The sequence below is a fragment of the Salvelinus fontinalis genome, chromosome 40 (assembly GCF_029448725.1).
Source record: "Salvelinus fontinalis isolate EN_2023a chromosome 40, ASM2944872v1, whole genome shotgun sequence".
NCBI lineage: Eukaryota > Metazoa > Chordata > Actinopteri > Salmoniformes > Salmonidae > Salvelinus > Salvelinus fontinalis.
The window spans coordinates 27,551,852-27,577,730 of record NC_074704.1 but is presented as its reverse complement, the minus strand read 5'-3'; the positions used below and the strand labels follow the sequence as shown (position 1 = coordinate 27,577,730).

Genomic DNA, 25,879 nt, shown 5'->3' with positions numbered 1-25,879 from the left:
GTAGCAGTTACTCTTCCTGGGGTCCACACAAAACATGAAACATAATACAGAATGACATAATACTGAACATCAATAGACAAGAACAGCTCAAGGACAGAACTACATACATTAAAAAAACATTTTTTAAAAGGCACTCAGCCTACATATCAATGCATGCACACAAACTATCTAGGTCAAACAGGGGAGAGGCGTTTGCTGTTTATTTGAGCAATGTGAGATGGAAGGAAGTTCCATGCAATAAGGGCCCTATACAATACTGTACACTTTCTTTAATTTGTTCTGGATTTGGGAACTGTGAAAAGACCCCTGGTGGCATGTCTGGTGGGGTAAGTGTGTGTGTCAGAGCTGTGTGTAAGTTGACTATGCAAACAATTTGGGATTTTCAAAACATTCATGTTTCGTATAAAAAGAAGAAGTGATGCAGTCAGTCTCTCCTCAACTCTTAGCCAAGAGAGACTGGCATGCATAGTATTTATATCTGATTACAATTAAGAGCAAAATGTGCTGCTCTGTTCTGGGCCAGCTGCAGCTTAACTAGGTCTTTCCTTGCAGCACTGGACCACACGACTGGACAATAATCAAGATAAAACAAAACTAGCGCCTGCAGAACTTGCTTTTTGGAGCGTGGTGTCAAAAAAGCAGAGCATCTCTTTATTACGGCTAGACTTCTCCCCATCTTTACAACCATTGAATCTATATGGTTTTGACCATGACAGTTTACACTCTAAGGTAACGCCAAGTAATTTAGTCTCAACTTGTTCAACAGCCACACCATTCATTACCAGATTCAGCTGAGGTCTAGCACTTGAGGAATGATTTGTGCCAAATACAATGCTCTTAGTTTTAGAGATGTTCAGGAACAGTTTATTACTGGTCACCCATTCCAAAACAGACTGCAACTCTTTGTTAAGGGTTTCAGTGACTTCATTAGCTGTGGTTGCTGATGCGTATATGGTTGACTCATCAGCATACATGGACACATATGCTTTGTTTAACGCCAGTGGCAGGTCAGTGGTAAAAATAGAAGAGTAGAGGGCCCAGAGAGCTGCTCTGCGGTACACCACACTTTACATGTTTGACATTAGAGAAGCTTACATTAAAGAAAACCCTTTGAGTTCTATTAGATATATAGCTCTGAATTCACGATATGGCAGACGTTGAAAAGCAATAGCACATACGTTTTCTCAACCACAGGTTATGGACAATAATATCAAAGGCTGCACTGAAATCTAACAGTACAGCTCCCACAAACTTCTTAACAATGTATTTTCAACCAATCATTAGTCCTTTGTGTCAGTGCAGTACATGTTGAGTGCCCTTCTCTATAAGCATGCTGAAAGTCTGTTGTTAATTTGTTTAGAGAAATAGGACTGTATTTGGTCAAACAATTTTTTCCAACAGTTTGCTAAGAGCTGGCAGCAAGCTAATAGGTCTGCTGTTAGAACCAGTAAAGGCCGCTTTACCACTCTTGGGTAGGGGAAGCTTCTTTGGCTTCCCTGCAGCCCTGCGGACAAAGACTTTCCTCTAGGCTCAGATAAAAAACATGATAGGAATGGCTATAGAGTCAGCTACCATCCTCAGAAGCCTTCCATCTAAGTTGTCAATGCCAGGAGGTTTGTCATTATTGATCTGTGGGCCTAGCTAACGCACTTAAATCAATTAAATTGATCTGTAAACAGAAAGGGTCAAAGTCAATAAGCTCCATATACAGTGGGGCAAAAAAGTATTTAGTCAGCCACCAATTGTGCAAGTTCTCCCACTTAAAAATATGAGAGAGGCCTGTAAATTTCATCATAGGTACACTTCAACTATGACAGACAAAAATGGGACCAGGACGACTGATCCCTGTAAAGGGAAGAATGAATGGGGCCATGTATCGTGAGATTTTGAGTGAAGCCCTTGCTGATGGAAGGAGGTTATTGAAGATGAAACGTGGCTGGGTCTTTCAGCATGACAATGATCGCAAACACACCGCCCGGGCAACGAAGGAGTGGCTTCATAAGAAGCATTTCAAGGTCCTGGAGTGGCCTAGCCAGTCTCCAGATCTCAACCCCATAGAAAATCTTTGGAGGGAGTTGAAAGTCCGTGTTGCCCAGCAACAGTCCCAAAACATCACTGCTCTAGAGGAGATCTGCATGGAGGAATGGGCCGAAATACCAGCAAGTGTGTGAAAACCTTGTGAAGACTTACAGAAAACATTTGACCTCTGTCATTGCCAAGAAAGGGTATATAACAAAGTATTGAGATAAACTTTTGTTATTGACCAAATACTTACTTTCCACCATAATTTGCAAATAAATTCATTAAAAATCCTACAATGTGATTTTCTGGAATTTTTCTAATTTTGTCTGTCATAGTTGAAGTGTACCTATGATGAAAATTACAGGCCTCTCATCTTTTTAAGTGGGAGAACTTGCACAATTGGTGGCTGACTAAATACTTTTTTGCCCCACTGTATTTGGGACATCATTAACAGATATAATGATAGATACTTTTCGAAAAAAGAGGCTACCTAGAACAAAGGGTTCTTCAGCTGTCCCAGCACTGTAGTAGGAGAACCCTTTTTGGTTGGTATAACATTTTTCACAAAATGGTTCTTTCAGTGTTCTTCGTTGAGTGAAAGTTCTACCTGAAAACAAGAAATGGTTCTCCGACAGGGACAGATGAACACTTTATGAACCTTGTAGTATTCTACAAGCACTTTGAAGCAGTGGCAGATGAATCCCTAGGAACTTGTTATTCCTATAAAAACAGAACTGTTGAAGCATGCAATACTAACCTCATCCGTCACTTTGAATCTCTTCAACAGGGCCACAAACTTCTGTTTGAAATTGGGTTGCTGTAAACGGAAGGTGAGATAGAGGGAGAGAGAGAAAAAAAGCGTTTGGCGTCGACAAGACTACAAACTACATTTTTTATTATGATCCCCATTAGCTGACGCCATGACATAAGCTAATCTTTCAGAGATGTCAGTGTAACCAACAAAGCTGTTGAGAGCGCAATAAATCACAGTGAAGTTAACACAATATACCTTGAGACCTAGTTTTCACCGCCAAATGTTATTACGCTCCGGAGTGGAGTATCCCCTAGGTAAAGATCTAGGATAAGCTTCCCTTCCTCCAATCCTAACAATATTCATTCATTGGGAAAATGCAAAACTGACCCAAAATGAATGTCTAGGGACAATTTCACCCTACTCCTATTAATATTCTTATCTGAAGAGTGGCAGCATCTCAAGTGTACTTGGCTACACCATTAAAAGTCAGTTAATGTTCACGTGGCTTAGTGGCTTCAACCTCGGTGACCTTATGTGACCGTGGCGTGTTGCATGATTCACCAAAGGCACATTAGGTCATTGGAGAGAGCCAGACGTGTCATTATTAACAACACCAAGGATTATCGTTTGGAGCAAATACCCGGGCCTAGGGAAAAGGATTTGATAGTGTGCGTTATTTGTGATTTATGTTTGTGTGTGTGTGTTACCAGCTCCCATGTGCGGGTCTCAGTTTGTGCCTGCTTAATTTGTATCCTTAGTTGGTGTTTTAGTCTGCACAGTGTTTTGGTCTAAAAGTGGATGTTGAACTCATTCCAGGACAACTCTCCTGTCACTACTGCTTAGCAAAGGATTTAGGATTTAGCAGACTGAAGACATCTTCTGTGCCATCCCAGAAAAGAACAAGACTGAGGAGCAGACCTAACACAGACACATCTTAAAGAGATTATAGTCGGCACTTGTTGACTGCACCCATTTGCACTGGCTTGGAACTTTCTAGACAGCACACACACTAAACCTAAGCATGCAGTTATCAGGAGCAAGGAATTGGGACTGAAAAACTGTATTGCATTTAAAATGTAGTTTGTACTTACAGTGCCTTCAGAAAGTATTCATACCCCTTGACATTTCCACATTTTGTTGTGCTACAAATTGGGATTCAAATGAAATTAACGGTACTTATTTTATGATCCATACAAAATATTTGGTAATATCAAAGATATTTTTTTTAAAGATTCATGAAAAATAAAACAAATATATATTGATTACATAAGTATTCAACCCCCCAGTAAATACATTTTAGAATCACCTTTGGCAGTGATTACAGCTTAGAGTCTTTTTGGATAATTCTCGAAGAGCTTTGTACACCTGGATTGTACAACATTTGCCTATTTTTTTTTTTTTAAACACTTCAAGCTCTGTCAAGATGGTTGTTGATTATTGCTAGCCAGTCATTTTCAAGTCTTGCCATAGATTTTCAAGCCGATTTAAGTCAAAACCAGGCCACTTAGGAACATTCAATGTCGTATTGGTAACTCCAGTGCATATTTGGCGTTGTGTTTTAGGTTATTGTTCTGCTGAAAGGTGAATTTGTCTCCCAGTGTCTGATGGAAAGCAGACTGAACCAGGTTTTCCTCTAAGATTTTGCCTGTGCTTAGCTCTATTCCGTTTCTGCTCGTGGGCTACCCCTGCCAATAGAATTCTACTCCGTTGTGCTCTGGCTCTGCTTAGAACAAAATCACAGACTCAATCTTGCAAAGTTACATTTGTTTTGGTTTGTTGCATTGAAAAGGGGCTAATATAATGTTGATTCAATCACAGAAAAAGCTTGAATCTATATAACGCAAACGAATGGGGCGAACTCAGTGAAGTTCAAATCTTACGTCTCTGCGCGGAATTGCATTTCTTCTGAGTGGCAGGCATGGAGGAGAAGCGCGGCCGCTCAGGGCTCTATGCTGGGGCTATTCTCATTCTAGCACTAAAATAAACTCACAAGCTAGGTTTGATGTGTATTTGAATGAATTTATCCAACCACATTGTAAAGTTGTTGATATAGAGGGGCTCCCCCCATCCTTACCCTTGTCATGGATGTCGTACGAATCATTTTCCTCCGGTTTTTCTTTGGCTTCCTTTGCACATCCTCATCCTCATCGTACAGGTCCTACAAAAGAGAGCGTTTTGTGTCATAGAGAGCAGTGTTTTTACAACCCATGGGAATGTACCTTTTTGTTCCAGCCCAGCACTAACACACCTGATCATCAAGATTAGTGGAATCAGCTATGTTAATGCTGGGCTCGAACAATAAAGTGCAGTTCTGTGAGTTATCGATTGAAAAACACACAGCCAATGACATTTTGGTCTATAACTACAACCCAGGAGAAATAGTATGCAGGGATTTACTGTATTGGTATACAGTGTGTATTTTGGGTTGTGTGACTGCAAATATCCATTACAGATATTTCGAACTAGAGATCCATCCCAACAGCACACTGTAAGATGTACTGTGTCTCACCACTGGTTGAACAGCATCGTCGCTAGCTTCCTGCTCCGAGGAGTAGCTGTCGTCGTCATCCTCGGAGTAGTTGTCCATATCCGGGGAGCGATCTGGGGTGAAAGACAGGAACATCAGCCACATGTCAATTCTCCATTCACTCACTGTTAAACTCTGGCGAATTTAGCGTGGATTTTAAAGTGGCTATGTCCCATTGCTCCCCTCAGAGGCTGTGAGCTAAAAAGAGGTCAAGTAAGTTTAAATGCCTCTAATGTCACTCCGTACTTCCTGAAGGACGGGAAAATTGAATGAATAAGTGAGTTCAGTAGATTTTTTCAAGAGATTTCATATAGCTTGCCGGCCATCTGGCTAATATTTCATCCTTGACAGATGATTTCATTTTGGGGCGCAGGCTGTCAGTTTCAGAGGGAATTCCTTTACATTAGTGCATCTGACATCTGTATCGTTTACTGGGCATCCATTTTGGCTCTGGGAGCACGAGGATCCTAAGGGAACATCAGGTGCCAGGCTGTAAATGCCTTAAGAATCACTGAGATTAATATCCTCCATTTCCCCTCAGTAACATTAGTCCTAATGCACTTAAGCTGTCATGGTTAGGGCTATAGGCCCCGGTAGTAACGGTGGTCTGTGGACACAGGCAAATACACGGGCTATTAGTGGGTCTGTAGTGGGCTTAATGCACTTCAGTAAATAGACTTTTAAGTAGTGAATGTATAGAAATCTCTAGTGACACAAGGACGACTGAAACATTGAGACATTGAAAGGCTACACAAAATACATTTCTTTCATAATAATTTATTTTTTAGAAAAGTTAACCTCAGCCATTCTGTCATGCCCTTTGTGAAAACGAGTTGTCAATATAGAAACAAATGTCTATTAAAATGTGCAACTGCCTGGGCCTCCTGACTGGCGCAGCGGTCTAAGGCATCGCAGTGCTAGAGGTGTCACTACAGACCTGGGTTCGATCCCGGGCTGCATCACAACTGGCCGTGATTGGAAATCCCATAGGGCGGCACACAATTGGCCCAGCGCCGTCCGGGTTAGGGGAGGGGAGCTTTACTTGGCTCATTTATGCTCTTGCGACTCCTTATGGCGGGCCGGGCGCCTACAGGCTAGCCTCGGTCACCAGTTGAATGGTGTTTCCTCCGACAAACTGGTTGTGGCTGGCTTCCTGGTTAAGGAGGCGGGTGTTAAGAAGCGCGGAGGAAATGGTTTCACTCACGCGACTGTCAGGCTAAGTGCAATGTAAATATGCACTTATTATGCCATTAAAAGCCCTGAGATAGACTAGCGTCCAGTCCAGCATCCAGTCCAAACTGACTCATGCTACAGAAACAAGAGATAGCCAGAATGGCCCTTAGGGCAGGAGACTCGGACAAGGATACTTTATGCAATTAAATAACATTATGGCAAAACCAACTGTTTTTCGGGATGAATAGCTTTCCTCAGCATGTGAGCCAAACACTTGTAATGACAGGCACTGGTTTCAAGGTCCCCCACCTAAGGCTTTGGCCTTGGTCCCTGGCTGCCCGCTGCCGTCCTCATGGTCAATGGGCTGACTGGACAGGGAATACACGCTGAGCTCGGCCGCACGCACCGGCACCTCCTTCACGTTGCTATGGAGACCCAGGATCTGGGCTCCATCTGTCGGATGCTGCATCACCTAAACCCAAATCAGGACAGAGAAGTGTGTGAGCGACATAGAGTTTTTGTGTTCATTGAAACAGAACAATGAGTACCTGAGTAAAATACATGAGCTAATGCAGACGCACACACACAGACACACACACAAATAAACACGAGCCCATGCAGGCACACACACACACATTCATAAATTTGCAAACACACACGCACCTTCCAACTGATGCACACAGTTTTTCTTAGAAACGGGGAAACTTAATTTTCTTCCTCATGGCTCACCAAATCGGATTTGTGCCTCTCACCTTGACAGAAACCCCATCACAGGGACGCCTCTACTCCCACCCCACTTCTCTACGTTGGCTCTAAGCTCTAGGCTGTGTACCAAATCGCATACGGTGCCATCTGAGAGGCAGCCCTGGAGTTTCATTAACCATCCATCACTGGGGCAGGTTGCATCGAAAAGGAAAGCTCCAAATGTTCTCCAATCCCGGCTGTCATTCAAACCCAAGGCAAAGCCTGACGGCACTTTGTTCACACAGTCACATCTCTACTGAGTATGACATGTTCTCTGTCATTCTCCCCAGCATGCTGTATTATTCAGGCGTTTGCGGAGGCGGAATTGTGAAACTAATTGCGAGTGTACTGCGGATGGAGACCTGAGGAAATGTAGCTAGGGTAGTCCTGTAATGTGATTGGAGGAATGGGGAAGCATGCCTACATCCGGGGGCATGGTTTAATGCTGGCTGGTGGCTGTTTGGAATAGTTCACCGATGTGCATATAATGACATTGGCTTGTGTTCAGTCAATTTCAAATAGTGGGTTTCTGTATATCACTTCTGTTCACTTTATGCATTCGGTTACAGTTCCTTGTTATGGCCTGTTAATATGTTCCTTCTTGCTTTGGCAACTTTGAATTTAGCACAGACCTTGCTAAAAATGTATTCTGAATTGGAACTGGGAGAGCAGCCCGATCTCATAGACTAGACGTAACATAATATACGTAAATCAAATTAGTATGATGTGTTACATTTGGTATGGTTCAATAAGACAGAAGGTTACTTAAGGCAACTTACTACTTTTAAGCTACTATGCAACTACTTAGCATATTAGCTAACCCTTCCCCTAACCTTAACCCTTTAACTTAACTCCTAACCAACCTCCTCACCTAACCTTAACCCTAACCCCTAGCCTGCCTATGATAAACATTAGCATTAGCCACCTAGCCAATGTTAACCACAAAAAAATTGAATTCGGAACATATTATACGAATTGCTATTAGTAACATCAAACAAATTGTAATGCGTAACCTGTTTTGAGTGCACGCGCCTAACAATAAAGACATAATTTAAACTGTAAAAATGAATTCCCTTTTATTGTTGCATAAACACAACCAGTCATGATATTTTCATCTGATTGTCAAACAAATCTCTTCAAAAAGTAGGCGTGTTCGTCCACTCCAAAATAATTCCAGCATCCAAACTACATACTCGCGCCATTTTATGAATGGAAATAGACATCTGTTACAAAACACCAAAAAAAGTGTGCCTAATGAGATTCTGCGATTGCTGACAAATTGAGCTATTTTTGTAGCCTGAAAAGTCGGGACAACTTAAATGCATTGGAATGAAGGCTATTTTTATCAAGGACGCATGGCAAACAAATAGATTTTTTTTTTGAAGTACAAAAGGAAAATCTATGCGAAAAGGAGCTCATCTCAAGCCGAAATTCAGCACTACTGGATGGACAGCGCTGCCACATGGAAACACATGGTTTAAACCATGACAAAGAGGTGGGGGTGTTCGTTTCATAGGAAGATTTTATTTTCATATTTACCACTGTAAAGCATATTTCCCACTGCATTTTAAATTGATAGGAGAATGGTTAAATCAGCATTTTTTTTGAGACCTCACAAAGTTTGACTTTCGTTGCATTTAGGGGGAAATAACGTCTCATTCAGCGGGGCTGAGCCCTGGGCTCCCCCGTAATTTGCACCATGGGCCTTGTTTTCCATAGTTACGGATGTACAACCCCATGATAAGCAACGTGCGTTTGACTTCATATGCCGTTGTGATTTAAAAAAAATTGTCACAAATATTAAGCTGTTGTCTTTACCTCTGCCATATTGATGACGCCCACAGCTAAGGTCTTATATCCCAGGATGGTGCGGTTTTTATATCGCTTCCTCCTCTGCAGCATGATCTGCAATCGGTTGGCGTCCCTTTTGAGGAAGTGGGGATACTAGGGGGGACAGAAAAGGGCGGAACACACAGTAGGTGTTACAGGAGGTTACATCACACCTTGCATCACGTCTGTAGCCATGACAACATTTTTCTTCAGTCAGTCATTTCTTTGATGCCTTCAGACCCGCCACCTCAGATGGGCTTTGAATGCCAAAATGAGGTGTGGGAAATACACTATAACTAAAAAGGGGGTATGATGTTTACATAGGCACTACCATTACTTTAGCAAAAAGCGCTGTACATCAACCGTTGGCTATTGAAAATAGGTATTTCAGTCACATAACGGATCACTCTTTGACACTATATAATAGTTTTGAAAGCCGTGTTAACCTGGCCCTACCTGGAGTGAGAAGGTTAGCTCAAGGTCAGTCTCCATCAGTCCATCTGGAGGAAGGACATACTCGTTGGACCTCAAGATGCGCTTGGAGCCCTGTGGAGGAACATTTAAAGAGAGGCACAGAGAGAATTAGGGATGTAATGGTGACTGAAATAAAGACATTTAGTGGTAACACTTCGACTTTGCAATGCTCCTTTCCCTGAGAAACGTGTATAGAAACTCAAATCTAAAAAACTCACACATCCCCGTGTCAAAGAAGGAGCGTTTGCCAATGATGCTTCGGGCTTAAGGGTTGTTTCTGGACAGGGTCTTGGAGCTGCGTGTTACCTCAGTAACCTACTGATCCAGCCACTTTAAAAGGAAGACTCAGCGATGTGATGTAGATACAGAACGCAAACAGCATAATAGATCAATTTCCCGCAACAACTTAGAACGCTGAAGCATAAGGCATTTCTTTGGTGCCCTCGCTACCACGCTGTGAACAGCGTGATGCGAACACGTGCACAGATACTGTGTGTGTGTGACTGAGAGAGCATCTCGCTCATTTCAATATATCTGGTTCTGCTCGTGGCAACGTCATTTCTTTCCTAGAATGCTCTATCATCTCACCCAATACTAGTTCGCTTTCGTTAAGTATGGGTTTCAGACTGATACACGAGTCCGGGAAAAATGACATTTCGAAAAATGTAGTATACTTTAAATGCCTGGATGTCATACTAATTTCGGTTTTGACAATAGCTGATCAATTAGATATTGGGGATGCGCTACCAAAAGCAATGAATATATGAAGAACGCCAAGAGTGTGCAAAGCTGTCAAGGCAAAGGGTAGCTACTTTGAAGAATCTCAAATAAAATACATTTTGATGTAACTTTTTTTTTTTGGTTACTACATGATTCCATATGTGTTATTTCATAGTTTTGATGTCTTCTCTATTCTACAATGTAGAAAATAGTAAAAAATAAAGAAAAACCCTTGAATGAGTAGGTGTTCTAAAACTTTGGATATGCGACTTTACGTCGTCACTGAAGAGAAAGAAAATGAAGATGTGTAATTTCAGTTAATTGAATGAGATTGTGTTAGATTACAGATTTTTTAAATGTAAACATTTTTGTAAAATGTTCTCTTTTTACTGAAACCTATTTTAGTGAAAACTCGTCTTTCATTTAACTTTTATACTGTCCCAAGATGCACAGAAATGCAACAACAATACATCACAAAATGACAAAAACAGGGTGTCTTTCACAAAACATTTAGCTAGTATCTTAATATTGGTCATTTCATATCGATTATACTTGCAAAAATGCTTCATTATGCAATTTATGTGGTTACTCATGTTCATCGCTGAAATCTTTTAGTATGCTGTAAGTTTACCCCTGCACTTTCACTTTGGAAGTGCCTGTAGAATTTGTACTTACCATTTACAGTTTTAATAGATAATGTTTTGTCGAACTGAAATACTGTTGTTACTGCATATTCTTTGATATCCTGCAATAACTGGCTATTGAGACTGTGATGTTTTTTTATGGGAATTCACTACAGAGCTTTCTTTATTGCTTGGATGGGATATGGGGTTGCCCTACAGAAATCAATGAATATCGAGAAACAACGCGATCGCGCATGACGCAAAATATACAATTTTATAGTACGTGCATTTTCAGACTCTGACATTGCTCGTTCTGATATTTCTTAATTTCTTTCTTTTTGGATTATGTGTGTATTCTTTTGTATTGCAAAGTATTACTGCACTGTTGAAGCTAGAAACACAAGCATTTGGTAGCACCTGCGATAACATTTACAAGTCTGTGTACGGGACCAAGAAAATTTGATTTGATTAAGCAGTAGATTTATGTATATATTTTATTTATAGATATTCATTTATTCATTTTGTAGCATTTTTGGTGATGTCCTTTTTATAAACCCAAAGTGGATTTCTGTTCTCATTTAAAAGTGTTTCTTGTTTGTAATAATACAAAATCTGTACATCTACTGTTATACTTTCAACATAAAAGGATGCCCTCGCACATCTGAGCTATGTTATTGCAGGTGCAATACATTATCATTAGTAGCCTAGCTATAGTTGGCTAGATCAACTAATAGAGGCCAAGTCTTTGAGTGCTGGCTTGATCAGACGAAGGTGGTTAGGGATATGGCTGATGAAGACGGAGTCTGGTGATGATCTTGTAGAGGGCTACTCCGGGAACCAGCCCGAGTCGTGTACCCACTGGACTTCTCCGTCACAATGTCTGACATCCACTTGCGTGATTCCTCAGCAGCTCTGCTCGTAATGAGCTTCAGATGACTCTTCAATTGATGCATGCTTAGGCCTACAGTTAACTCGAGTTTACTCCAAATTAGTGATGCACCGATATTACGTTCCGATATTTCCTTGCCCCCAAAAAATCGATATCGATAACCGAAATAAAAACATTTTGCGGCCTTAAGCATTCTAGTACAGTTAAATATTTAACACACACAGACACAGCGGTCTAAGGCACTGCATCTCAGTGCAAGAGGCGTCACTACAGTCCCTGGTTCGAATCCAGGCTGTAACACATTCGGCCGTGATTGGGAGTCCCTTAGGGCGGCGTACAATTGGCCCAGCGTCGTCTGGGATTGGCCGTCATTGTAAATAAGAAGTTGTTCTTAACTGACTTGCCTCGTTAAATAAAGGTAACACACACCACACTGACCAAAAAGGTATTGTTGGCATTTACGTATGTCCCCATTACCAGTAAAACATGATCAAAACCTATTTCTTTCACTTACTTACTGTGCTGTTTTGTTGTTCATTTGTTCAGTCGTTTCATTCTCAACCCGGATTTCCTCACACAGGTCAAGCAGTGAAGTTTCAGCTCGTTTGTCCGTGGCCTCTCTTCCTCGGTGCGCACTGTTTCCATATTGTCCAGCTGTGTATGCAACATTTCACGTAAACCCTGTTTCTTGTCTGCATCGAAGTAGCGGTCCTTGTACATAGCATCGACCATGGTGGCGACGCAGTAAAGAGAATGCCACCGAATCGCTTGTTCAGAGCCTGTGTCGGCAGTTTTGTTGAGCAGGCGTTTCAATGCCATGACAGAGGGTATCACGCCTGCTGCAGGAGCAGTCGATGAGCATATTTTTTGAGTCAGTTGTTCGACTGGAGCTAGCGAGTGTGTTCATGTTTCAAACATGTTCTCAAATGTCATTGAAATGGCAGCAGCGGTATGACAACCAGCACATTCATGAGCATGCAATACGACTTTCCTCAGTACGAAATCCTCGACGACCCACTGTGCTGTCAGACTCAGCATGCTCATGGGGCTGATATGCTGATATCGCTGGTCCAAATGTCAGTCGTGAAGGTAATTGCAGTGACGCCATCACTGTGTAACTGCGGTAGGGCAACATCTGAAAAATAGTGCACCGTGTGTACCGGTGTTCGACCAGTCGGCAAAAGCCAACATCACCACGACAGAGAATGGTTGATTGTCAAGGGCAATGAATTCCATTATCTTGGCTTTAATGGATTTCTCTTTTGAGTTGTCTCGCTGAAATGTTCTTACTCTTTCAAATGACTGCTCGACTTGTTGACTCCTCGATCCACTCAGCAGACATTCTGGGCTAGGTTAGGAATGCTGTGTTGCACGTGTAGCTCTACATGCACGCCATGTACCTACGTTTATATAGGTATGCACGTCAGCTTTGATATCAGTTTTGCAGATTGGCGTTAAACTAGACATCGGGCCGATACCAATGTTGGCATTTTTAGCCAATATCGGCCAATTACGAATTCCCAAAAACTTTTTTCCAAATGCTACTTAGCTAACAACACTCTGGCACTCCGCTGTAGTGAAAGATCACTGGGTGGCGCTACTGACAATCCTTTCCGGTTCATATGCGAAGCCATAACTGTTGGTGCATTCAAGACAACAGGGAAATCTGAAGAAAAAACATGCTCCGACTGGGAAAAATATTTTTGAACAGTCATCCAACTCAGATGAAACTCGGCATCCTACTAGAGCTGAAGATCACCAATGTCACGATTTTCCCCAGTCTGAGCTCATTTTGTTTCCGAGTTCCCAGGTGCACTTGCGGCCGTGGCATACTACAGCATACTAAACAGTACGTGCTAAATAGTACGTAGTACGATTAATATGTATGCAGTTTAAGTAAGTAGTAGGCAAGCCAGAATTAGGACACGGCTAGTGACATGCAGGAAAGAAAATTGGGGCAAAAGCTTATTTTCTTTCTATCACGGTCAGTTAGCGCTTCACTAACTCTCCATGCTGACTGTTTAGTCTTCTTGTGGGAGGCTAGCTTCACATCCACAAGTAATTGACTGTAAATGCAACAGGCTAATTGCTAACAAGACAACAGCAGCAGTCAGCATCTAACGTCTAATGAGCTGTCGCACACAGCTGTACTAAAATGGACCAGCAGAGGGATGAAGCATCACAATACATTCAGTCTTTAGAGACGAAAGGGAGAAGGAAAGTTTGTGAGGAAAATAAAAAAAACAAATGGAAAAATCTGTATTCGGACATGCATTCCTCTCGTGGTGACTCGGCAAGCTAAAAAGGTGCGCTAGCTACTTCAAGAAATGAATGCTAATTGATACTAGAGCAGGAAGAAGAGACATGTGGCTTCCAAGAGTAGCCCCATGGGTCCTGACAACTAAGTGCGTAGGTAGGTGTCGGCTTCAGACACGTCTGGAACCAAAGCTATTGGCTAGCTCAATGACAAAAGAAATTAACTCATTTCGGAAGGTGTTCAGAAAAAGTGAAAGGTCCAAAAACGAGTACGCATTATCGTGTTTTAACATACGGAACAAAACCGCCACAATCTTCTGAGTTCAGTAGCTAGAGATACAGAGTGACCCAAGAACAAACATTTTTCACACTCTTTTCCCTCCACTCAAATGGGGAATACAGAGCAGTCGAGACCCGTCTTAACTCCTGCCAACGCCGCAACTTTCGGTTCTTTTGTGTTGCTGCTCAACATGCTGTCATCAGAGGATCAGATGTGGCCATTTAAGTCCCTTTTCTGACAAGTGGCAGGTAGGCGGCTGAGACAGGCGCTAGCTAGCCATCACAATCAACACAGGAAAAAAGGAATAGTTTCTGAATAGTGTTCTTAGAAATACGCTGAAGTACAGAGTTACTTGAGGACAGCGCAGCGGTGGGCAATATTGACTGACACTTCAAGGTCTGATAGGGAACAGCCACTGAAGGTTTTCTACCACCTGATGAACTGTACCTGTCATGCTGACAAGTTTAAAATCTCTTGAGGTTTGTCTTCCTTCACAAACACCAGTGACCATGTCAAAAATGTTCAGACCTGTTGGGCCCCTCTTAGATTAAAGTGCAATTTATTTATGTATTGACAAATCAATCCAACCAATGTAGTAAAATGTCAGATCTCTGTGTGTAACTAAAAGTTAAGCTTGCCATTTACAGTATATAAAATTATTGCAAAGATTTTTGATAATCTACCTCTCAATACTCATGTAGTGCATAGTGAAAATGACCAGTGAATTTACCACCAGTAATTAGAGAGAACAGAAAGAACACAGTTCAACCACACAATGCTCTCTCTCTCTCTCTCTCAGATTGCACAGAACCCTGAGCAATACGCGAGCACTGGGCAGTACCGCGGGCCAAAGCGACTACTTTAGAATGCACAGTGCCCCAAGTAACGGTCGGACATAACTGTTTTATTTTTCCATTTTCTCTCTGTACCTAGCGAACAAGCCGTCACCTTGGTAACCGCTCGGGCAGTCCTCAGACTACTGAGCTTAGTGGAAGGAGAGATTCTGGGGGAGGTTGTCAGGTGTGAAAGGAAAAGTATGTGGCTAAGTCGCAATTCTGCCAAGATGCATGAAATAAAGGACGTACAAAATATATGCCATGGCTTCAGAAATAGCTTGTAAGGAGGACCACAGAGAAGTGGAAAATATTTCCGATGTTGGCCATTAGCTTTTGTTAGTTATTTCCATATTTGAGTAAATTGACTATTAGTATTGACCTTGATATAGTCCTTTGATTTTGTTGTTTATTTCAGAATATATTATCAGTCAATTGATGCAAACAATTGTTACCAAACCATCCCATAACACAAGACTTCAATGGTCAACAGCAATCCAACTTCCTGTGTTTTTATGGACACTCACTTGATACTAATACAATCCGACGCGCGTTACTTAAAAATCGGCATAATCTTCTTAACCTGGACTCACCTGTATTTTGACAGCTATCACCACTGAGCTAAGCTCCCGGTCCAATTCTTTGAGGACAATCAGCTTCTTGAGGGTCAGGCTGCACAATCTGTGGTCAACAGGGGAGACATGGAAGGGATTTTGTTTAGTTTCATTCATTTAGATCAGTGGTTCCCAAACTTTTTATAGTCCCGTACCCCTTCAAAATGTTCAACCTCCCGCTGCGTACTCTAGCACCAGGGTCAGCGCACTCTCAACTGTTGTTTTTTGCCATCGACAGCGACAAAGAGCTCTTATAGGACCAGGGCACAAATAATAATAATCAATCATTTTGCTCTTTATTTTGCCATCTTACATCTTATTTGTTCATCAAAAATTGTGAATAACTCCCCACAGGTTAAAGAGAAGGGTGTGCTTGAAAGGATGCACACAACTCTGCAATGTTGGGTTGTAAAGGAGAGAGTCTCAGTCTTAAATCATTTTCCACACAGTCTGGATTATAATTTAATGCATAGACATTAAAACCAGGCAATTTAAACAGTCCACAGCTGTATTTTTTTTTTAAGAAGCCAATAATTATCTGTGGCCAAATCATGCTTTTTGATCTAGTAGCATATTTTGAATTATTTTTTGTATAGACAGGAGGGGCTAATTATGCTATATAATTTTGGCAATTTAATTCAATTTACTTTAGGGGAAGCTTAGCTCGTGGACACAGTGCCTATGTCTGTAGCACACTTATGAAGGAGTTTTCAAAACAAAATGGCCACTGGATTGAAGAAAATAATCATGATCCTGCCAGGTAGTAATGGCTACCTTGTAGTTACCTTTTAATTGCATTTTCATCTACTCTAAGACGTTTAGGCGATCATTAGCGTCGCTAAAGGCAACACAAAGTGGTAGACATAGGCCCTACCCACGCTGAACACACAGACAGGGTTTATTCCCACGCTGTTTCCTCTTCAGAAAGAAAAAATGATTCTGATAAATTGCACATTACTGTTTGAATAAATCATGATAAATAAAAAATAAAAAAGCTAATTGTGAGCCGAAAACTAACGTGGCCAAGTCCATTTTTTGCCCTGGCACCCTTGCAATCAATTAAAAATGTGTGTCGCACTGCCAAGTCAAACAATGCGACTGTTTTAGCAGTGTCGAACACTGTATTGAGACCTAATTAGTTCTCCGTCATTAATCTAACAGCTCAAGGAGAGGATATGCTCTTGGATCGTTGGCTTACATAGGCTTATTACAATATAATACTGTTCGTTAATGAATGGTTATGAATCCCTATGTGTAGGATTTTGAATGTTTTATATTGCTAATAAATCTTTTCAGGCTTTATTAAAAGTGGGTACTGGCAAAATTTGGAGGACTTAACTTGTGTGAACATGACTCATCCAATAGACTTAGGCACTCGTGCCTGATTGTTGATTATTGGTTGAAAAGCTCTATCCACGAGGAAATAAAAAAAGACATTGTTGGCGAGTCTAACATTAACACAACCCCCCAAAAAACGAAACCTCAAACGTATGAAAACAATGTAGCAAATCAAATTGAAAAAAATCTGCAAACATGCTCCGAAGAGAGATCTTTTGAATAATCACAACATTTCAAAACACAATAGGTCTTCGGTCAGGAGACCGTGAAACCAATGTACGCCGGCAGAACATGAAAACATGACAGGAAAGTAGGTTAACAAAACAGATAGTCAGTTCAGACCTGAATACCAGTGCTGCTGTGAGCTTCATACAAATCCCACAGTGGCCCTGAGCTCTTCCCTTTTCCCCTCAGACTGTAACTTTCCCCAAATGGCACCCTATTCTCTACAGTGCACCGTGGGCCCTGGTCAAAAGTAGTGCACTAAATAGGGAATAGGGTGCCATAGGGTTCTGGTCTAAAGTAGTGCACTAAATAGGGGAAAAGGTGCCATTTGGGATGTAGCCTTTATGGAAATACTGCATTGCCGGAGTGCGAGTCATACAGGAAGCTAGAGACGGCTCCTATTCTTCCATTCTAGTGCATTTGGAGGAGAAAGTAGAGCTGGGGTTGAATGAATGTGTTCTCTCTCTCCCCTTTTCACTCTCACACTCTCTGTGATGGGGTGGCAACCTTGGTCAGCAGAGTAGAAACACATTCACGTTTCAGTTCCCCATGACTACAGACCCTTACTCCAACACATACACAAAAACAATACAATGGAAATGCAAGCACTTTCGACAGACTTACACTAAAATAAACACACATCCTCAGACCCACACACAGCTAACCCCCCCCCCCCCCCCCCCCCCCCCCACACACACACAACCGAGGGGAAGTTGGGGGTCACAGTCTGTCTTTGAGAATTCTGACTTGTCTAGAGTGTTAGTTGACAGGCAAACACAAACAGGCCAATTCAACATCCAGTACTGACAGCGCACGCACGCGCGCAGACCATACAAAACACAAATACACAAAACGCACCCAAAGAGATGCACACAAACACACTTGGACACAAAGGGTCTGGAATGTTCAGACGCAGTGACGGAAGAAACTTTGCGCTAACTCAGCACAAAGCCAGACCACCTGATTGAATGCATTCTATACTGGCCATTCATCGGAAGGACAGAGGCAGAGAGAGAGAGGCAGAGAGAGCGAGAGAGAGAGAGAGAGGCAGAGAGAGCGAGAGAGAGGCAGAGAGAGCGAGAGAGAGCGAGGCAGAGAGAGCGAGAGAGAGAGAGGCAGAGAGAGCGAGAGAGAGAGAGGCAGAGAGAGCGAGAGAGAGAGAGGCAGAGAGAGCGAGAGAGAGAGAGAGAGGCAGAGAGAGCGAGAGGCAGAGAGAGCGAGAGAGGCAGAGAGAGCGAGAGAGGCAGAGAGAGCGAGAGAGGCAGAGAGAGCGAGAGAGGCAGAGAGAGCGAGAGAGGCAGAGAGAGCGAGAGAGGCAGAGAGAGCGAGAGAGCGAGAGAGAGGCAGAGAGAGCGAGAGGCAGAGAGAGCGAGAGAGAGAGGCAGAGAGAGAAAGAGAGAGAGAGAGGCAGAGAGAGAAAGAGAGAGAGAGGCAGAGAGAGGCAGAGAGAGAGCGAGAGAGAGAGAGCGACGAGAGGGGTGGATGGACAGAGAGATGAAAAGAGAGGGCTAGAGGGAGGGAGATTGTTTGAATGTCCAGTCATTTCAGAGGCCATGCGAAAGAGATTCAGTATATTTACAGGAAATACTCACTCACTGCAGTACACTAAAACTATCACAGTACCATAGAGGCACAGAATAAGTTAGAGGAAAATCAAAAAGAAATGGAGGAACATATTCAAGAAAGATCAAGTGAAGTATATTATTAAATAAAGCAAACTGGATGGAATATGGGGGAAAATTCATCAAGTAGAAATGCTACCAAAATAATTTGCGATGATTCACTAAACAACATTTTGAAAGAGGAAGCAAAGTACTTAAAATAAAAAATCTATCAAATAAAAAGCTATCACAGTGCAGTAGAGCAATGCTTATGTTGAAAGCCTCAAAGCTGATCTGCTAAAATTGCATATTTGCTGGGGATATTGTGTGAACAAAATAGTTATTGTTGGATTAAACACACAGGGAACACACTTAATGTGTTGTGAAAAGTGTTATGAAATTTAATGTAATATTTTAATCTGCATTTTAATCTCTGGAAAAAATTAAGAGACCACTGCAAAATTATCAGTTTCTCTGGTTTTACTATTTATAGGCCTGTGTAAACTACTGAACATTTCTCCCTAATTCCAAATAAAAATATTGTAATTTAGAGCATTTATTTGCAGAAAATGACAACTGGTCAAAATAACAAAAAATAACTTAGATTTAACTTAGAAAGAGTTCAGAAATCCATATTTGGTGGAATAACCCTTTCATGGCTTTCATGCGTCTTGAAAGCTCCTCCACCAAATGTCACAGTGGGTGCGAGACACTGTGGCTTGTACCCACTGTGACATTTGGTGGAGGAATGGTGATGATTTGGGGTGCGTCAGTAAGGCTGGGATCGGGCAGATTTGTCTTTGTGAAGGATGCATGAACCGAGCCACGTACAAAAACTTGCTCCCTCCTGCTCTGACAACATTCCCCAACTCTGAGGATTGGTTTTCCCAGCAGGACAATGCTCCATGCCACACAGCCAGGTCAATCAAGGTGGGATGGAGGACCACCAGATCAAGACCTTGGTCATGGCCAGGCCAATCTCCAGACCTGATCCCCATTGAAAATGAAATGTGATCAAGAGGAAGATGAATGGTCACAAGCCATCAAACAAAGCCGAGCTACTTGAATTATTGTGCCAGTAGTGGTATAAAGTCACCAACATCAATGTGAAAGACTGGTCAAATAAAATAAAATGTTATTGGTCACATACACAAGGTAAGCAGATGTTAATGTGAGTGTAGGGAAATGCTTGTGCTTCTAGTTCCGACCATGCAGTAATATCTAACAATTTCCCAACAACTATCTTATACACACACAACTGTAAAGGAATGAATAAGAATATGTACATATAAATATATGGATGAGCGATGGCCGTGCGGCATAGGCAAGATGCAGTAGATGGTCTTGAGTACAGTATATACACGAGATGAGTAACGTAGGGTATGTAACCATTATATAAAAGTGGCATTGTTTAAAGTGACTCGTGATACATTTATTACATCCAATTATTAAAGTGGCTAGAGATTTGAGTCAGTATGTTGGCAGCAGCCACTCAATGTTAGTGATGGCTGTTAAACAGTCTGATGGCCTTGAGATTGAAAAACAGCTTTGGTCTCTCGGTCCCAGCTTTGATGCACCTGTACTGACCTCGTCTTCTGGATGATAGCGGGGTGAACAGGCAGTGGCTCGGGTGGTTGTTGTCCTTGATCTTTTTCGCCTTCCTGTGACATCGGGTGGTGTAGGTGTCCAGGGGGGCAGGTAGTTTGCGCCCGGTGATGCGTTGCGCAGACCGCACTACCCTCTGGAGAGGCTTACGGTTGTGGGCGTAGCATTTGCCGTACCAGGCGGTGATACAGCCTGACAAGATGCTCTCGATTGTGCATCTGTAAAAGTTTGTGAGTGTTTTCGGTGATACAGCCAAATTTCTTCAGTCTCCTGAGGTTGAAGAGGCGCTGTTGCGCCGCCTTCACCACGCTGTCTGTGTGGGTGGACCAATTCAGTTTGTCTGTGATGTGTACGCCGAGGAACTTAAAACTTTCCATCTTCTCCACTACTGTCTCGTCGATGTGGATAGGGGGGTGCTCCCTCTGCTGTTTCCTGAAGTCCACGATCATCTCCTTTGTTTTGTTGACGTTGAGTGAGAGGTTATTATCCTGACACCACACTCCGAGGGACCTCACCTCCTCCCTGTAGGCCGTCTCGTCGTTGTTGGTAATCAAGCCTACCACTGCAGTGTCGTCTGCAAACTTGATGATTGAGTTGGAGGCGTGCATGGCCACGCAGTCATGGGTGAAGAGGGAGTACAGGAGAGGGCTGAGAACGCACCCTTGTGGGGCCCTAGTGTTGAGGATCAGCGGGGGGAGATGTTTCCTATCCTCACCACCTGGGGACAGACTGTCAGAAAGTCCAGGACCCAGTCTTAACCTTCTACTGCAGTGGGCTAAATCAGGGTCACACTGTGTTTCTTGGTAGTCTTAAACAAATCTACTTTGAAACAAAAGTATACACCTCACACGCATGGTTATGGGCTTAACAAAAAGAAGACACGTGTAACATATAGAGATGAAATGCATACAATTTTGAGTTTGCATCCCGATATTAAACTTTAAATACATCAGAGAAAACTGAAATTAAACAGTTTGACACAAACACCGGATGTGTTGTTTTTATTAATTAGGACAAATGAAAAATATGAATAACATTCCACCCATGAGGCCACGAGGTCATTTGACTGCAGGAAAGGGCTACAAACTACTGATGTTGTCACGGCCGATGCTGGAAGAAGACCCAAGGTGCAGCGTGGTGTGCATACATTTTCCTCTTTATTTAAAATGTCGCCAACAAACACAAGAAACACGACCGTGAAGCTTAAGGGCTATAGTGCCACAAACAAAGACAACTACCCACAACGAAAGGAGGGAAAAAGGGCTACCTAAGTATGTCTCTGATTGGGAACCAATGATAGACAGCTGTCCCTGATTTGAGAACCATACCCGGCCAAAACGTAGAAACACAAAAGCATAGAAAACATAGAATGCCCACCCCAAATCACACCCTGACCAAACCAAATAGAGACATAAAAATGCTCTCTAAGGTCAGGGCGTGACAGATGTGGGTTCAGCATTGGCCTCAATCTCAGTCCTCCCAAGTTGCGGCCACACAAATAGTCTGGGAAGCCATTGATGTTCAGGAGTTTTATGGCTTGGTGGTAGAAGCTGTTTAGAAGCCTCTTGGAACTAGACTCCGGTACCACTTGCCATGCGGTAGCAGAGAGAGCAGTCTATGACAAGGGTGGCTGAAGTCTGACAATTTTAGGGCCTTCCTCTGACACCGCCTGGTATAGACTTCCTGGATGGCAGGAAGCTTGGCCCTTTGAGTATCTGAGGACCCATGCCAAATCTTTTCAGTCTCCTGAGGGGGAATAGGTTTTGTCGTGCCCTCTTCACGACTGTCTTGGTATGCTCGAACCATCTTAGTTTGTTGGGGATGTGGACGCCAAGGAACTTGAAGCTCTCAACCTGCTCCACTACAGCCCCGTCGATGAGAATGGGGACGTGCTCGGTCCTCCTTTTCCTGTGGTCCACAATCATCTCCTTTGTCTTGATCACGTTGAGGGAGAGGTTGTTGTCCTTGGATCAAGAGCCTTGCTGTCTAGTATAACGTGTTGTGTGTTCAGCCATCTGTGAGTAGCATTTTTGAGTTGTGTGTAACTTTATTATCTGAGATGTCTGTCCTGAAATGTTTTCAGTCAGAGACTGTATAAAATGTTCGCAATGTGCTTGTTAGCATTTAGTTTGAAAATAGCTCCCCTTGTGTTCAGTGTCGGTATTACCAAATGTGGCACAAGGTCGGTATGACAATTTGGATACCGCCCAAGCCTATTGTAGGGCTCCACCAGCTGCCATGTTAATAGTCCCAAGTGCATGAATCATTCTTTTGACAAATGCAACGTGTTCCCTGTAGCTGATTGCTTAACGGTTACGCATAATCCGTCATTTTACCTCAACGCGTTTCCCCTCGTCTCCAGGGAATTGGGGTTTAGGAGCACATGCTCTTCCTGTCATGCTAATGAAACACAATTCTTCTGAGGTGCAGTTTACCGTTACACTCCCCCTGTTTGTCTTTGGGCACTGTCAGGCAGTGTGCCTAATGGTGTTCTGAGAAAATGGGTTTGGCATGAATAAAACGCTTCTCGATACAGTTCGTCATTACTAACACAGGGGGGATGTATTGAAAACTAGCAGCCCCTGTCACACAGTTGTGTCCATGTTATAGGCTGCAGATTATTGGCCGCTTGACCAAAGAAGCATTTGACATAACGGCATTTGCTATATCCAAATTGGAACACACTTTAACAATTTTTAACTTGATCTATTTTACAGTGTAGTTACTAACCCGTAAATAATGCCAAAGTAATGCAAAAGTGTTGCCCAAGGTTGGTTTTGGATATGTAGGATGTAGCAATGGACTATTTCTAGTCTTGTATTAGGCAACTGCTGATGTCAAAGTGTTTGGAGAAGAGAAACCATAACAAAAGATACTGTATTCTGTGCAGTATGGCTGCACAGAGACAGTCACCCTGCCATAAAACCCAATACACACAGATAGTCACGTGTTTCTGAATATATGGACTTGTATGAAGCCATTAATGGAGTTCTATAGTATTTAATTTTACAACGCATTATATGTGGGTCTTGGCAATGTAGTATTTCCCCCAGCATTTGGCTCAGTGAATGAGTGATATCCCTGACCTTGTGCAAACACATACTACCACAAGTATACCACAGACACACACACATTAATGAAAAACACCCCTGACCCTTAAAATCACCGCGATGCTCTTTGATTAACCGAGCCGTGTGTGACATTGAAGGACTGTGGCAGAATTGCTCCTCACTACTGTATTCCCCCAAGTCGCACCACAGAGTTACAGAAAAGAGAAAGGGCGTTCAGAGCAGTCGGAACACAAGGTACTGGTTGAAGTGATCTGTCACTCACGTACACATATCCATGCTCTATGAAATAGAACACAAATGTGTGCGCGCACACACACACACACACACACACTCTCTTTGTGGCCCGTTCATACATTGTGCCCATATGTCTTTTTACTAGAGGGGGGTGCTATAAATAATGTAAGGATGTGAGGAGGTTTGTGATTGGCTGATGACATGGGGAGGAGGTTTGTGATTGGCTAATAATACTGGAAGGATGTGGGAGGAGGGTTTTGATTGGCTGAAAAAGCAGCTCAGAGTGTGTTTGCTGACTCTTCTCTGTACCCCAAGGGAGTCTCAAGGAGAAATAAAACAGAGTTAGAACATACTGTATTAAGCTTACGCATGGTCAGAATATGGAGTAAAACACACACAGACACTTGTATAGGCAATCATTTGACAGAATTAAGAACACAAATCATCACACAACTGTGCTCATATGTAGGTTTGACCTGAAATCATAGCTCCCAAAATATTCTATGCATGGTCAGAATATGGAGTAAAGCACACACATACACCCAACTGTACTGAAGAAGAGGGGACAAATGTCAAGAGGACATTTCTGCAATCCTCTCATAGGTTTGACCTGAAAATCGTAGCTACCAAAATATTCTATAATTTCTTTCTGCCTTTGATCATGACCCAATATATTGTCTGTAAAGTTGCTAATCTCTCTAAGGGCCTTGACACACAAAGAGAGAAGCAGGTTGCCTCCTGACCGAGTTGTTCAAGGCTTTAAGAAGATTAACTATGATTGGTCTAGCTCGTCCCATTTCAGCATCAAAACAGGGACACAAAAACACACGGCTCCTAATCTCCTCGCCTCCCGCCAGGAAGAGAATTGGACGTCGAATTGGTAGAATTCTACTTTTAGATGTCGGTGAAATCTGCAGCCAAGGTTGTGTTATTGTTCAGCCTTTATATTATGTTGTGGCTGTAATCAACCTACCCTGTGAGTAACAATTGCCTCAGTTTCCCAAGGCTTTACCATTGATCGCCTCCCACTTGCTGTGATTTCAAGTGGTTACATTTGAATATTTCAAAGTGGGAAGCCGTCTAAGACGATTGGCTATAGTATGTCAATAGATTGACTACCTCCGATGACGCAGCATAAAACTAAATTAGGATTTTGCACCATATCCATTTTGATTACAAACTACTTTTGTATGTATAGCACCAGCAAAAGTTTGGTACTCTGCATCTCACAAAGACACGGCGATTGGAACCAAAATCTCACATTTTTACTCATCAGACCAAAGGACAGATTTCCACCGGTCTAATGTCCATTGCCCTGTCCATTGCTCGTGTTTCTTGGCCCAAGCAAGTCTTCTTCTTATTGGTGTCCTTTAGTAGTGGTTTATTTGCAGCAATTCGACCACGAAGGCCTGATCCACGCAGGTCTCTTCTGAACAGTTGATGTTGAGATGTGTCTGTTACTTGAACTCTGTGAAGCATTTATTTGGGCTGCAGTTTCTGAGGCTGGTAACTCTACTGAACGTATCCTCTGCAGCAGAGGTAACTCTGGGTCTTCCTTTCCTGTGGGGGTCCTCATGAGAGCCAGTTTCATCATATTGTTTGATGGTTTTTGCAACTGCACTTGAAGAAACTTGCAAAGTTCTTGAAATCTTCCATATTGACTGACCTTCATGTCTTAAAGTAATGATGGACTGTCATTTCTCTTTGCTTATTTGAGCTGTTCTTGACACAATATGGACTTGGCCTTTTACCAAATAGGGTTATCTTCTGTATACCACCCCTACCTTGTCACAACACAACTGATTGGCTCAAACACATTAAAAAGGAAAGAAATTCCACAAATTAACAAGGCACACCTGTTAATTGAAATGAATTCCAGGTGACTACCTCATGAAGCTGGTTGAGAGAATGCCAAGAGTGTGCAAAGCTGTCAAGGCAAAGGGTGGCTACTTTGAAGAATCTCAATTATTTTTTGATTTAACACTTTTTTGATTACTACATGATTCCATGCATGTTCTTTCCTAGTTTTGATGTCTTCGCTATTATTCTACAATGTAGAAAATAGT

At 42.4% G+C, this 25,879-nt stretch overlaps 1 protein-coding gene across 5 annotated transcripts in view; it reads right to left on the bottom strand.

Annotated features, from left to right (window-relative positions):
* si:ch211-126j24.1 (phosphofurin acidic cluster sorting protein 2) overlaps window positions 1-25,879 on the bottom strand; it is a 109,538-nt gene that overhangs the window by 33,157 nt on the left and 50,502 nt on the right. For 4 of the 5 annotated variants that reach the window (XM_055907125.1, XM_055907127.1, XM_055907126.1 and 1 more), the window contains exons 2-8: window positions 15,719-15,806; window positions 9,507-9,596; window positions 9,039-9,164; window positions 6,786-6,948; window positions 5,286-5,377; window positions 4,851-4,934; window positions 2,780-2,839 (exon numbers count right to left, since the gene is read on the bottom strand). In XM_055907125.1, coding sequence (XP_055763100.1) covers window positions 2,780-2,839; window positions 4,851-4,934; window positions 5,286-5,377; window positions 6,786-6,948; window positions 9,039-9,164; window positions 9,507-9,596; window positions 15,719-15,806 — 703 coding nt within the window. Of the gene's footprint in view, window positions 1-2,779; window positions 2,840-4,850; window positions 4,935-5,285; window positions 5,378-6,785; window positions 6,949-9,038; window positions 9,165-9,506; window positions 9,597-15,718; window positions 15,807-17,419; window positions 17,521-25,879 lie in introns of those variants that run through there. The other variant, XM_055907129.1, reaches the window with a different exon arrangement.